The 14,575-nt window shown below is 34.2% G+C and overlaps 1 protein-coding gene and 1 long non-coding RNA gene across 2 annotated transcripts; one reads left to right on the plus strand and one right to left on the minus strand.

Annotated features, from left to right (window-relative positions):
* The first annotated feature begins 1,114 nt into the window (after nt 1-1,114).
* Nucleotides 1,115-10,481, plus strand: LOC121787310 (alpha-glucan phosphorylase, H isozyme-like). The gene is made up of 16 exons (XM_042186002.1): nt 1,115-1,375; nt 2,105-2,348; nt 2,676-2,855; nt 3,136-3,312; nt 3,407-3,492; nt 3,610-3,799; nt 3,879-3,971; nt 4,283-4,467; nt 4,584-4,701; nt 4,786-4,914; nt 5,597-5,815; nt 5,908-6,111; nt 6,230-6,388; nt 6,742-7,005; nt 7,382-7,572; nt 10,107-10,481. Exons 2-16 carry the CDS (start codon nt 2,130-2,132, stop codon nt 10,231-10,233), a joined length of 2,541 nt encoding a protein of 846 aa, XP_042041936.1. The 5' UTR covers nt 1,115-1,375; nt 2,105-2,129; the 3' UTR covers nt 10,234-10,481.
* An 861-nt stretch (nt 10,482-11,342) lies between these two features.
* On the minus strand, nt 11,343-13,698 carry LOC121786196. The gene is made up of 5 exons (XR_006047125.1): nt 13,589-13,698; nt 12,839-12,861; nt 12,665-12,745; nt 12,522-12,575; nt 11,343-12,388 (listed from the first exon to the last, which is right to left on the minus strand). It is a non-coding gene; the product is annotated as an uncharacterized LOC121786196 (long non-coding RNA).
* Between the last annotated feature and the right edge of the window lie 877 nt (nt 13,699-14,575).

Genomic DNA, 14,575 nt, shown 5'->3' on the forward strand with positions numbered 1-14,575 from the left:
CTATTGCTAATATTATAAACGTTTACGGAGTACTCCCTTCGTCACATTCAAGATGTTCACCTTTCATTTTTAGTTTGTCTCATTTAAAGTATATGTATTATTGTGAAACGGAAGGAGTCACGATTTACTTATAAAGGAAAGAATTTCGATTCATTTACCATCTTAAGCAATAAATTAGTACTTCTACTAAAATTTATAACGTTGCATTAAATCAATTTAGCAAAAATCAATTAATAGGAGTAATATTTTTACATTATTATCCATTCAATTTATGTAGTACTACTCTCTTCGTCCCATTAAAGATGACTCACTTTCCTTTTTGGTTTATCCCATTAAATATGACTTGTTACTAAAAATGAAAACATCATTCTCTTTACTTTATTTCTCTTCTCTTATTTTATTCTCTGCACTTAACACATAAAATAAAGTGGCATTCTCATGCCTTCCAAGAAGGAGTTGTCTTCCTTGGAAAGGACTTAGGAAAGGACGGAGTATTACTAATTTTGAAATTTCAATTCAAACAAATATCTCAGTTAATATGACATGGTGATTTTGACTATTGTATTTGCAATAAAATTTTTAATATAGAGTGAAGCCTAGTCTAACAGCATCAATCTCAAAGCTCACATGAAAATGCGGGACAAATCTCGTGACAATGCGCGCGCTTTTGCCATCAACACTCCACCGCCACTCCACACGTGTCGAGCCATTAACTACGACTCCTTTTACATAGTTTATGTTACTAGTATTTTATAGAGTAATACATTTTCATTAAACCATTCAGTATTAGTGTTTGACATTAGTATATCATCTTAACTAAATGGCCACGAATCATAAAATGAACACTAAAACAAAATTTCAAGCTTTTTTTTATAATTTAATATGAGTTAAAAAATCATCAAAAAAAGATCTGCAAAATTACTTCATTTGTTCACCAAATAATAACCCAATAGTTTACATAATTTGTTTTAAGTATAGATTGTGACATGATTAAAGAGACAATTGAAAAAAGGTTGACAATTACGACTGATTAAGTTAGAGGTCTTAGAAGCGTACAAGCTCGCTAAGCTTTAGGTTCTACTAATATAAAATCGAATTGCGATATTTCACCGGAGGTGGCGTCGTCTTCTTCCTCTTCACTGATATTTATAACCTTCGGAACCCCACTCTCCACCGAATCACTCATGACCACAAAACCAGAGCTGCCGTTACACACACTTTCTCCTTTTCGCTTTTCTGTCACTTTCTCTCTCTAAAATATCTCCCTCGCATAATTCTCTTATTCCGCTCGTTAAATAGCTCGAATTTGAGGCGTTTAGTTGCAGTTTCAATTGCATTATCATCGCGATCCTTTCAGATTCGGAGCGAGCATCCGGTAATCTGCTTACCTTTTTCTGCTTTTATGTGATTTGAGAGTTGCTTAATCATATTCAGCTAGATCGCCTGTTTTTTTTTATTTAAGTTTTTGGCGGTTCCTTCAACTAAATCGCAATATGCTGCTTCTTCCTACGGATTTGTCGTTTCTTTTCACAACTTGTGAGTTTGAATTTGTGTTGTGTATTGGAAGCGAGCTGGAAAAGTAGTATGGTTTGCGAGTATCGCCGACGTGAAATGTTTCGGTGAATTTTTGATGTTTTGCTGTTTCTACCTATGGAATTGTCGTTTCTTTTTTTTTCACGACTTGTCACTTTGGATTTGTGTTGTTTGCGAGTATCACCGACGTGCAATGTTTCGGTGAATTTTTTCTGTTTTGCTGTTCCTTTCTACCTATGGTCGTTTTGTTTTTTCATAATTTGTCACTTTGAATTTGTGTAGTTTGCGAGTATCACCTACGTGCAATGATTCGGTGAATTTTTTTTTTCCTGTTTTGCTGTTCCTTTATACCTATGGCAGTGCCGTTTCTTTTTTCTCATCTTGTGACTTCAATTATGTGTTGTTTGCGAGTATCACCGACGTGCAATGTTTCCATGAATTTCTGCTGTTTTTGTCGTGATAGTGAATTGATTTCATGAAAATCACGTGAAGAACCTTTTTGACGGAAGAAACATATGATACAGCATCCGTTGTTGAATTCATCTATTCATTGCTTTCACCTGTTTTGTAGAGTCTAGTCAGACCTAGCAGCAGGCATGGCAGATACAGTGAAGGCGAATGGTAGTGTGACTGATAGGGTTAAGATTTTGGAGAAGATTCCACCGGTTGCGAATCCGCAGGCCACAGAGCCGGCTGAAATTGCTTCTAATATCAAATATCATGCTCACTACAGCCCTCACTTTTCTCCCTACAAGTTTGAGCCGGAGCAAGCGTTCTATGCTACGGCAGAAAGCGTCCGCGATCAGCTGATCAAGGTAGTATTTCAGTCTTGAGTGGTTGTTCCAGGAGTTCAGGGTTCAAACTCTTTAAATTTCTCAGAAAGTAATAAATAAATTTGTATTTCATGCCAGTCTAAAGTTTCATTGATAATTTATTGAAGAGGATTCACCATAGGAAAAGAACTGTATGAGCTTTACCATCTAGTTTCACATACGCTAGATATTCTTAAAACCATAACCTCCATCGAAATTCCTAGGAATCGATTGAATTTATATTAATGACATCTGTATTCTGGAGTATGATTTCAGATGTTATGTTACATTTAAATATAAACTGATTCCTTTGTTTGAACAATATTACAGCAATGGAACGACACATATAGCCATTATCACGGAGTCAATCCTAAGCAAACATACTATCTATCCATGGAATATCTCCAAGGTCGAGCTTTGACCAATGCAGTTGGAAACCTAGATGTGCAAGATGCATATGCTAATGCTTTGAAGCAACTCGGTTATGCACTTGAGGAAATAACAGAACAGGTAAGTTGGTGAAATTACTCATTTTCATGCAAAAGATATTGTCATAGCTATATGGCCATTCAGCAAGATTTTTAGAAGAGTAATCTGGCATGGTGGTGTGCTCTTTTTATTTGATTCTCCTGATTCAACTCAATTATGATCATTATGCAGTTTGTCAGCTAGAGGCAGGATTTTAGGTTTCATTTTGTTGAATGTTTCTGTTGTAAGCATTGATTCTGAATATTATTTTCTCATTTGCTTTCCAATATGTGTTGAGGCTGGTTTTAATTAAATACAATAGGAAAAGGATGCTGCACTTGGTAATGGTGGTCTTGGAAGGCTTGCTTCTTGCTTCCTTGACTCAATGGCTACTTTGAGCTTACCTGCTTGGGGATATGGTTTGAGGTACAGATATGGTCTATTCAAGCAACTGATGACCAAAACAGGCCAAGAGGAAATTGCTGAAGATTGGTTGGAGGTCTGCTGGCACCTACATCCTAATTTTGTTAATGCTAGATTAGCTCATTCTTTTGGATAATCGTAATCTTTCATTTCCTGATTAACTAATGCAGAAGTTCAGTCCTTGGGAAATTCCTAGACATGATGTAGTCTTCCCTATAAGATTTTTCGGTCAAGTTGAAGTCAATCCTAATGGCTCGTAAGTGCAACTGTCAAATGCTCCTGATTTTACCATTATACAATTAGTTTGTGGATATAATGAACCTTAGTCTCTTCACGAATACCTAATCATGAGATCTTTCTGAAAACATTTTAGACGAAAATGGATCGGTGGAGAGGTCATACAAGCTGTTGCATATGATGTACCAATTCCCGGCTATAAAACAAAGAACACAAACAGCCTTCGTCTCTGGGAAGCCAAAGCTAGGGCTGAGGACTTCAATTTATTTGAGTTCAATGATGGAAAATATGAATCTGCAGCATTGCTTCATTCAAGGGCTCAGCAGGTAAGAGACAGCAGTTCATCTTTTTAATTAATAAAATGAAGTCCCTCTGAAAACTCATGCAAGATACATATTCATCCAGATATGTGCTGTTCTGTATCCTGGAGATGCTACTGAAGATGGCAAACTTTTACGACTGAAGCAGCAGTATTTCCTGTGTAGTGCATCACTTCAGGTTTGGGGGCATCTTTACTCGGCTTTCATTATTTTCATTGCATATATGAATTCATGTCATTTTATTTGAGTTAATATTTATTTATATTTTGGATTTTACTTCAAAAAATTGACTACCAAGTATGTGAGCCTGTTTCGCATTTGTGTGTGGATCCAATCAAGAAGTTTTTTAGATATTGTTGAGCAGACACTATTTCATAGCAGTTAAGAGTGCCTTACATTCAGTAGTGACAAATTCCCTTGAAAATAATTTCTGGCTTATGCTCACCAAGTAGTTGATCTTCTCATTTAATTGTGGTGTCAATAATTCAGGACATCATTACTAGATTTAAGGAGAGATTAGGCGGAAAAGATAAGATCCAGTGGTCTGAGTTCCCTTCTAAGGTCGCTGTACAACTGAATGACACACATCCAACTCTTTCAATACCGGAGCTGATGCGCCTTTTAATGGATGATGAAGACCTTGGATGGGACGAAGCTTGGGATATAACCAACAGGTGCTTCTTGCTTGGTTGAACTTATTGTTGTATCTTAATAGTTAATATTAAAATTATGCTGTCTCCTTCCAATGTGGTCATGTGACTTTTAGATATAACATTGTGTATTCTTCCAGGACAATAGCTTATACAAACCATACAGTTCTGCCTGAGGCTCTGGAGAAATGGTCACAGGCTGTCATGTGGAAGCTTCTTCCACGCCATATGGAAATTATTGAAGAAATCGATAAGAGGGTAATTTATAGTCTAAACCAAATCCTTTTTTGTAACTATGCATCACCTCAACTTGAATTTAGGTGTTTCGCCTTATTTTTGCAGTTTATCAAAATGATTCAGTCAAAAAAACCTGAGCTTGAAGGAAAAATTTCTGATCTGCGTGTATTGGATAGCAACCCACAAAAACCAGTTGTGCGAATGGCTAACTTGTGTGTTGTTTCGGCTCATACGGTAAGAGTTTGACTCTGCTCATTCATGTATAAAGCGGGATTCAGTTTGGTAAAGCTGCTTACTTGAGAAACTTGAGTTTATTTCTTTCGTAGAATATTATGGCCTTATAAATCCTTTTCAAGAAGATAACTGTTCTGCTAAACAAGATGAGCTATGCCAACTAAAATGGGTAAATTGGATGTAACAATTATCTTTCTAAGTTTATTTCCTTCATACGTTACCATTTAAGATGATATCTGTTCTGCCTAAACAAGCGAGACAATCCCAATTAAAGTGGGTTAATTGGATGTAACAAATAGATTTCTTAGAAATAGCAACAAAATTCAATTCTATGCTGGTTTTTTTATGTATTCTACGTGTGTTGTCATATACATATATTGAAAAGGACCTGGATTATGTTAAACAGAATCCTCAGGGAAGTTATATTTACGATACATCACATCACACCCACAAAATTCATTCTCAGAGAACAACATTTTGGCTGGTGCACTGGAATATTATAAGACTGGATAAGATTCACGATTATGTTAAATCATCAATGCACGAGCATGGCGCTTTTCAGTTATACGTTGATGGTTTTTATTATGTATCAATCCTGCATAAAGATGCTTTGACTCTGCGACTTTTTATCATGAGCATAAAATGGTTAGGAACTGAGTCTTTGTCCTCTCTCTTCTCTCAGGTGAATGGAGTTGCACAGCTGCATAGTGACATCTTAAAGGCTGAGTTGTTCTCTGATTATGTCAAAGTATGGCCTACCAAATTTCAGAACAAAACCAATGGTATAACTCCCCGCCGATGGCTCAAATTTTGCAACCCGGAGCTTAGTAGTATCATCACCAAATGGTTAAAAACCGATCAATGGGTTAATAATCTCGACCTATTGGTGAATCTACGGCAAGTATGTATTATGATATTCCCATTCAATCATCATAATTTAGATGGATTCTTTCTTGCTGGATCAGCCATTGCACTGATTGTGTTTTTCCAAAGTTTGCCGACAGTTCAGAACTCCAAGCCGAGTGGGAATCAGCTAAATTGGCAAGCAAACAGCGGTTGGCAAATTACGTGCTTCAGGTCACTGGTGTTAGCATTGACCCGAATTCACTTTTTGATATCCAAATCAAACGGATCCATGAGTACAAAAGGCAGTTGTTAAACATTTTGGGTGCTGTTTATAGGTACAAGAAATTGAAGGTGAGGCGAACTTTTGCTACTATGAAAACTCTTCTTAGATACTACTAACTTATAAATTATTCAATCCGTGTAGTAATTTTCTGTTGATAGAACCTTTAAATAAGTTTCTCTGACGCAGGAAATGAGCCCAGAAGAATGTGAAAAGACAACACCTCGTACCATCATGATCGGAGGAAAAGCTTTTGCAACATATACAAATGCTAAAAGAATTGTTAAGCTAGTAAGCGATGTTGGGGCTGTTGTGAACACTGATCCAGAAGTCAATGCCTTTTTAAAGGTAGGCCCCCTCTATATCTCTAATTCCTCTTAAAACTGAAGTGTGATTGCTTCGTATGTAGTATTCTAGTATGCATCCAAAATGTCTTACTCCCTCCATCCACAAACACTAGTCTTGTGTTTTTTTTTTTTAATTTTGGATCGTTCATAAAAATTAATCACCTTCGATTTTTGGTCAATTTGTCTCAGGTGAGGTGGACCACGTTCTCCTTTAACAATACCTCACACTCTTTTTCTTTCTATATTCAACATGCATGTGTTAATATTCCTGCTGACAGCTTATTATATGCATTGTCATTTCTTTCACCCTCTTGCTTTCTGACTTTTTTTTATCAAAATTTTCCATTATCTCAGGTTGTTTTTGTGCCCAATTACAATGTCTCTGTGGCTGAGGTGCTTATTCCAGGAAGTGAACTATCACAGCATATAAGTACAGCTGGTATGGAGGCAAGTGGCACGAGTAACATGAAATTCGCTCTCAATGGATGCCTCATTATCGGAACTCTAGACGGAGCTAATGTTGAGATCAGAGAAGAAATCGGTCAAGATAATTTCTTTCTCTTTGGTGCCACAGCTGATGAAGTTCCCGGGTTGCGTAAAGAAAGAGAGCAAGGACTGGTAAATAAATGCTCATGTCTACTCTACTAGATTTTACATGTTCTATCCAGTCTATAAAATGCAACTCTACATAGCTGGTTCGATTAGCATATCGAAACCTTTGGCTTCTTTCATTGATCGGATACCTAGAACTAGTATGCTTAGGTGAAAGAAAAGATTAATTGCAACTGACTATAAAAAAATGCTTGAAATGGTTAGAATAGATTCAGTAAATACGTTACTTTTATCCACTGATGTCTATTAATCACGGAACTATATAACATGTCTGTAGAAATAGTATATCAGCTGTTAGCTGTACTTTTCTACACCTTCAGGAATTCCAGAAATGATGTTTCGTTTCTCTCACCATGTAGTTTTCGTTTCCCTTACTGTGTAGTTTAAGCCAGATCCACGATTTGAAGAGGCCAAACAGTTCATAAAATCTGGAGCATTTGGAAGCTACGATTATAGTCCACTGCTCGACTCACTCGAGGGGAACTCTGGCTTTGGCCGTGGTGATTATTTCCTTGTCGGCTATGACTTCCCCAGCTACATGGACGCCCAGGCAAGGGTGGATGAAGCTTACAAGTAAGTTGCTGAAACTCTTCCCAGTTATATAATACTACTAATATTCTGCAATGTGCGAAAAATTCATGATTGTCATTTAATTGAATCAGGAAATGAATGAAAAATTTATTTTTTCTTTTGATTAAAATGTGCAATACATATTTTTTTCTATGAAAAGATTCAGTGTAACTGAAACTCTCTAGCTATATATCATAGTTACATCATAAACGGGGTTGGGAATTGGTTTTTATATTGGCATTTATAAAAATTGATCATCCGGGAGTGAAGGTTTTGAGTTCCTTAATCTTCTCTCTCAAGCATGCTGTATCACAGTTCACACTACTCTGGACCATTTTCTCCATGTTCTTATGTTTCTCATTTTCCGAACTCCACTAGCATTTTTGTGGAAGAGCTACATGGCGGGGTGGTTGGGGTGGGGGCATGGTCCCAAAATAAGTTTGAATTTTTCCATGGCTATTTTAAAATGATCTTACATTAAAATTATAAGTCATTTTTACAAATAATTATTATTACTACTTAAATTATAAGTCCTTTGTTCCGTACCGGAGTTTTAGTCTTATGTCTAATTTGCTTTGATCTTATGTTTGATTTATTAATATCAGGAATTTATAATGAAATATAATTTTTAGAGATTTGTTAACTTTCTATAAATTAGAGTTAAATGATTATTTTGAATTTGATTAAAAATAGTTTTGTTATTTAGCGTATTATATGTAGCAATAAGAAAGAAGTGATATAGAAATTTTATGTCAAATCATAACATTATTTCAAACTTGATTCGAATTAATTATACAATTTTTAGAAAGAAAATATATTTTTTTTTACTTACATATACAAATATTAAGTTAAATTTTAATTTTTAAAAAAGTGTTGCAAATTGATTAGTATGAAATTTACTTTAAATCAATTGATGTTTATAAAATCATTTTCAATGGAAAATGTTAAAAAAAAGTTTGATTATATATGTAGAATTATATTTGTTTATTACTACTCAAAGCTGTGAATGTCTTTTTAGGTCCCAACATAAAATGCTGTGTCATTGAACGTAGTATATTCGATCCGTTCGGTTAATAACATAACTAAATGCTTGAAAATGATAACCGAAACTAATATTAAAATGAGGTTGGTTAACTAATTAATCAATCAACCGATCAGTTACCGATTAACTTATCAGTTTGTCGGTTAACCCATAGAACCGAATTCAATGTAGTCCACCATTTGAAATCTTCATCCCTCATCTGAATAACTTTCATGTACAATGCATAATTGTATGTGTTTGCCTAAATTGATTAATTAACTTTAGGAAAGGGGATGATTAACTAAAAATGCATAATTTAATCTAGAAGTATCGGAAAATAAATATTCTTGAGTAGAGTATTCAATTCTTTATAACTAACTGTTCTAAAAATTAAATGATGAAATCAAAAATCCTAGATTCAAATATTTTATCTTAAAAATGCTATAGTTAAGCGTAGAAAATAGCAACTACTCTTATTCAATTAAGAATTTAGATTAATAAAATTACAAAATTGAATTTATCAGTTAATTGTTTAGTTATGGATTTAATCACATAACCAATGCTAACACCAATATCGAACCGTGTTAATCAGTTATTAGGATAATTTTTTTGTTTTGAGTCAATAATCAATAATTTTATCCCTGTATTTAGGGCATGTTTATTTTTCCCTTTATTTTTTTTGGAAAGTAATCTAATTCGTTAATTTTAAAATTTTGGTATTTGTTTTTATTTTTAATCAAATTGGGAAAGTAATCAGAATTTTTAAAATAAAGAAAGTACTACTACAACTTTTCAAGATTCTGATTTCTATTTTTTCTAGGTGCTTTTTTTTCTAGTTTTTAGGATTCTTATATATTTAGGTATTATTTCAATTTATATTAGGAATAATACTTAATTATATTAATAATTAATAATATATTAAATAATTTATAGTATAATTATTAAATTTTGAATCATATAAATATAATAATAATTACTTATTAGTAGAATTATTTTATTGTAAATTAATAGCTGATCAAGAAAGTCTTGATTAACATTTTAAATTATGAATTATATTCATTTATAATATTAATAAATAATTATTATATAATAATTATTATTTTAATTATTATATCAATAATATGATGTTTTAACTTATTAAGAAAATCTTAACTTAATTATTTAATATATGCATTATAATTATTATCATTATCTTTTAAAATTGTTAATTATATTATTAAAATTTTAGTACTATATTTTTTGTTTGTTAAATGAAATAGTATAAAATTTTATATCGTGATATTTTTTCGAACATGGAAAAGTAATTTACTAGGAATTATACATTTAAAATTCATTTTTCCTAGGAAATATTTTTAATGCCGACTTTACTTAAAGTTAAATAAACATGTCTTTAATGCTAATTGCTTGACTATATGTTTGTTTGGACATGGTATCCTAGTTGCTTTGATTATATCTCTGTTTGCCACATTGCCCGGTAACATTCTTGCTCAAAATTTCCAATTTCTTTCTCTTTCAGGGACAGAAAGAAATGGACAAAGATGTCGATACTTAGCACTGCAGGAAGTGGTAAGTTTAGCAGCGACCGAACCATTGGCCAATATGCAAAGGAGATATGGAAGATAGACGAGTGTCGGTTGCCTTGAGCACAGAGGCGTTCCAAACATACACACCCTAAGCTCTACTTGCAACACGACTAGTTATACTTGCACACAAGAAATCAGTTCTGAAGGTCATAGTATTACTTGTTTTCTTAAAGTCATATTTCATTCTGCCTTTGGTATTTGCTCACATGAACTTATAAGCTTCCTGTAATAATGTTGGATTTTTATTTGGTCATGAATTCATTCTAGTCAAGTTCGTAAGCTTGATTATGAACCTGATATTCAATTAATTAGTCCGGAGAGAACATGGTAAATTAATTAATTTTTATTTTACTAATTTACTCAATATTACAATATCTAAGATTTCTGCAAAAAATAGACACTATATATTAGGCATAAATGTATACCCTATTCACATTTTATCTGTGAAAACTAGTACTACTAGGTATAGTTTTATACTCCTAACAACGTCATACAGCTTGATACTAATTTCAGCTTAAAATCCTATCTCGGGTTTAGTTTTGTATGCAATCCGTAAAATCAAATGAGTTAATTTTCGTTTTATATTTAACCTATAAAATCGAACGGCCCTATAGGTTTATTATTGAATATATTCGTTAATTTTCTTGTTATATTTAACCTATAAAATCGGACGTCCCTATAGGTTTATTATTGAATATATTCCTACATATAATTCTTTATCAATTTTAATTCTTACAATTCAACCTCAATCCTTCTTATCAAATTTTTTTATCAAAATTTTATTTTTATCAACTTCGATTATCAAAATTCCACTCAAACAGTGTAATCATAACATATTCGTATATTTTATTTTTTATAAATAAAATCAAAATGAATAATAAATTGCTATACATTAATAAAAACAGAATAAAATTGGTGAATTGAACACTCAGATAAAATCATAAAATAACTACAATTACTCACATTATGCTAAAATCAACAAATTTTGAAGTTCAGCATATGATTGATGAATACTAGTAGTGTAAACTCGATTGACTCTATTTAGATATAAAATAGACGATGCGGTGTTCAATTATCTTCAGTTATAGTATTATATAGTAGTACTACTTTATAGTCGAAGAGGATCACCAACCAACATACTAGGCGTAAAAACTAATGACGATCACGTCTTCAAACAATCAAGAGGAAAAGCAACGTAAAATCCCAGATAATAGATAATCAGTAGTAATACAGTAATAAGCACAGTATATAGTAGTAGGCTAGTAGTAGCAACATAATAGCGAGCATGGACACCCTAATCCAATCAACCTATATAGTAACACAAACCCTTCTACGACAAGAGAGCTACCACCACCTAGGACTAACGGATCTAGACAACACAGATGGGGAGGACGAAGATGCATTGGGACTCCTAGCATGTGGATTCTCGACGAAAAGAGAAGGCAAGGTGCTTCTAGTGTAGCTTCTTGAGCTAGGATTCGAGGCTTCCCTCCTTATGCAAGGCAAGAAGCTGCTACAGCTCCTATTCTTATCAGGCAAATAACGAGGCGAATGGCTTCTAGAATAAGACGAGTAGCTACGGGAACAACAACACTCCACGTGAATAAAAATAAATGCTTAGTACTTCAATTTCCACATACGTATTAGAACGACAAACGCACAACATGAACAAAAACAAATGCCTAGTATTTCCATTTCCACATGCAGATAAACACTTAAACAATGACAGATCATCTCACCGTGAACTGTTTTCAGCCAGAGTTACTTTCACGGGTTAGGTGTCCGTCCCCTCCGTCATCTAGCCTGAAAGAAAACATAACCCACAATAAGTTTCCAGTCAATACACCAGACACTACTCTGTAAATCATGACATAGTTAACCCTCTGAATTTGCTGATGTATTTGATTTGATTTGTTAGTTTTGGTGAAGAGCTGCTACACACAACTTCCCTGTTACACAAGAAACTTCAACAATCCAATACAATAGTGAAAGCTTCAGCTACAACATGAATAAGACAGCATACAGATAGAAAATAAACAAACAAGAAATTGCTATAAATCCCTACCTTCTCCACAGATATAACCCTGCCTTCAAGGACAGATCGGTCCAAGTATTTGATTCAGCGTTCCGCCTCCTTCAGAGAGGACATAGTCACAAATCCAAACCCACGCGATTACCTTGTATGTCTATCGACAACAAGGTGAACTCCTTCGACCTGAATACCAAGAGTTACAGCACAAAGCATAAGCAGAACGCGCCAATAACCAACACATTTCAAGGAAAACTCCGAGCACTACTGTTAACAAACAAAACATAGTACTCATCGACACGAAGATCTCCAAGTTTACCTTTCTTTCACATACAGATTATTTCCAGGATTCTCAGCATCACTGGAATAGCTCCTGAACATGAATTACAATCAGAATTAAGATGTCCAAAAGAGAAATCTTCAAGAAATTTACGCAATCGAGCCATCGAGGTACTAAACTACCTTGACCTACTACTTGATGGAGTCAGGGACCTTGAGACAGACCTACTGTTGCGCTTATAGTTAGGTGAAGGGGATCTGTAACTGCATAAAATGTGGAGTACCAAACAAATTCCATATGAAATCACCAATTGCAAGCGTGAAATTAGCATCAGAAATGTATAATCTAGCACACACCTTGATCTCCTCGAGTATGACATCTGCATTCACGCACATCAAATAGAAATGATCAGATGATTGAAAATGCTACTTAAAACACGAAAACTACATTGCAGCTAAGTTAATAATTGGAATATTTGAATTCCTCCTAAAACAAACAGTTCCAGACATGCAATGATCGAATAGAAGCGCAGAAAACAGAAAGCATGCAGTAAAATTGATACAGAGAAGCACAGGAAAGTCTGAATGAAGGAAGGACAAATCCACCGAAAAAATAAATATAAAACATATACGAAACAGGAAAACAACATCGCAGCTAATTTAATAATCGGAAATCGGAAAGTTTAAATTCCTCCTAAAACAAATGAATCCACACATGTAATGATAGAAAGAAGCGTAAAACATAAAGCATAACGTAGAATGGATGCAGAAAACACAGAAAACTCTGGATGAAGGATCGTTAAAATCGGCGAAATATAAAAACAAAAATATACTACTTTCAGCTGATTTAACAATCAGAAACTTTGAATATGATAAAATGATCGATCAGAAGCGCAAATAATTTCAAAAACATAAAGCGATTGGATACCGAAAACTCTAGATGAAGGATCGTCAAATTCATCGAAATGTAAAACAAAAATATACTTAGAATAGGAAAACAGCATTTCAGCTGATATAAAAATCGGAAAATTTGAATTTAATAGATCCGCACATGTAATGATCGAATCGAATAAAAGCGCAAAAATATACGGTGAATATCTAACTGACCTTGACGAGCAACGGCGTAAAGAACAGACAGCGGAATGCTATCTCTCTCTCTCTCTCCTCTCCTCTCCTCTCCTCTCCAGCCTCTCTCAGCTTCTCACTATCTCTCGAAAGTCCGTAAATGTCTCTGGAAGGCGGGAGACTCCTTTATATAGCGAAAAAATGAAGCGAAAAAATGAGGCGAAGTTTCTAGATATGCTGAGGTGTATCTCTAATTTTGTTTTAATAGTTGAAAGAATCCATTTTATATGAAAATTGCGTGAATTAAAGTTGAATAGTTAGGGAGTGTTCGGTTGGCTAGATTAAATCTCATGATTAAATATGTATCATGTTTGGTTCATAAGATTGAACCCTTCAACTTAATAAGGATAGTCTCATGATAATTAATCATAGCATCCCCTCCAACTAAAATAATCTCACAATTTAATCCTAGATGGATAGTCTTATAATATTAATCATGGCAACCGAACGCCACCTTAATGGATTGCTATGTCTTGAATGTTTAAAGAGTAACACAATTCTATGAGAAGCTAAATGAATAGGAAACATAAGTAGTGCAAAAAAAATGTTGAATTTGTGAAAAGTACGCCTAAAAATTAATACTCCACTTCATTAGATGTATTGTTACAATGCACTTGTTTATCTCTATAACATAAGTTCTCGTATAAAAGCTATGATTAGTATTTGAGAGAATGCATTTGCTTAGAGCATCTCCAATAACCGGCGTCACCACCGCGACGCCGATTTTTCGCCGACGCCGGTGTGACGCCGAACCATTGGAACCGGCGTCGGCGAAATCGGCGTCAAAATCGGCGTCGCCATGCCGATTCCCGCGCTGACGCCGGTTCCGACGCCGATCCTCACGGGCGCCATTGTGCGTCCCGGATCGGCGCCAAACCGACGTCGGATTAAAAAAAAAAATTCGAAAAACAAATTTATGCAAATTTATGTAATTTTTATGCAAATTTATGTAATTTTTTAAATGTAATT

The sequence above is a fragment of the Salvia splendens genome, chromosome 22, assembly GCF_004379255.2.
Source record: "Salvia splendens isolate huo1 chromosome 22, SspV2, whole genome shotgun sequence".
In the NCBI taxonomy this organism is placed as follows: domain Eukaryota; kingdom Viridiplantae; phylum Streptophyta; class Magnoliopsida; order Lamiales; family Lamiaceae; genus Salvia; species Salvia splendens.

Excerpts from the sequence above, each read along its gene's own strand:
- LOC121787310 (XM_042186002.1), top strand. The coding sequence starts at position 2,130 with ATGGCAGATACAGTGAAGGCGAATGGTAGTGTGACTGATAGGGTTAAG. Across the intron at positions 6,112-6,229 it reads ATAGGTACAAGAAATTGAAG|GAAATGAGCCCAGAAGAATG; the intron begins GTGAGGCGAACT and ends TCTCTGACGCAG. Across the intron at positions 7,006-7,381 it reads AAGAAAGAGAGCAAGGACTG|TTTAAGCCAGATCCACGATT; the intron begins GTAAATAAATGC and ends CTTACTGTGTAG.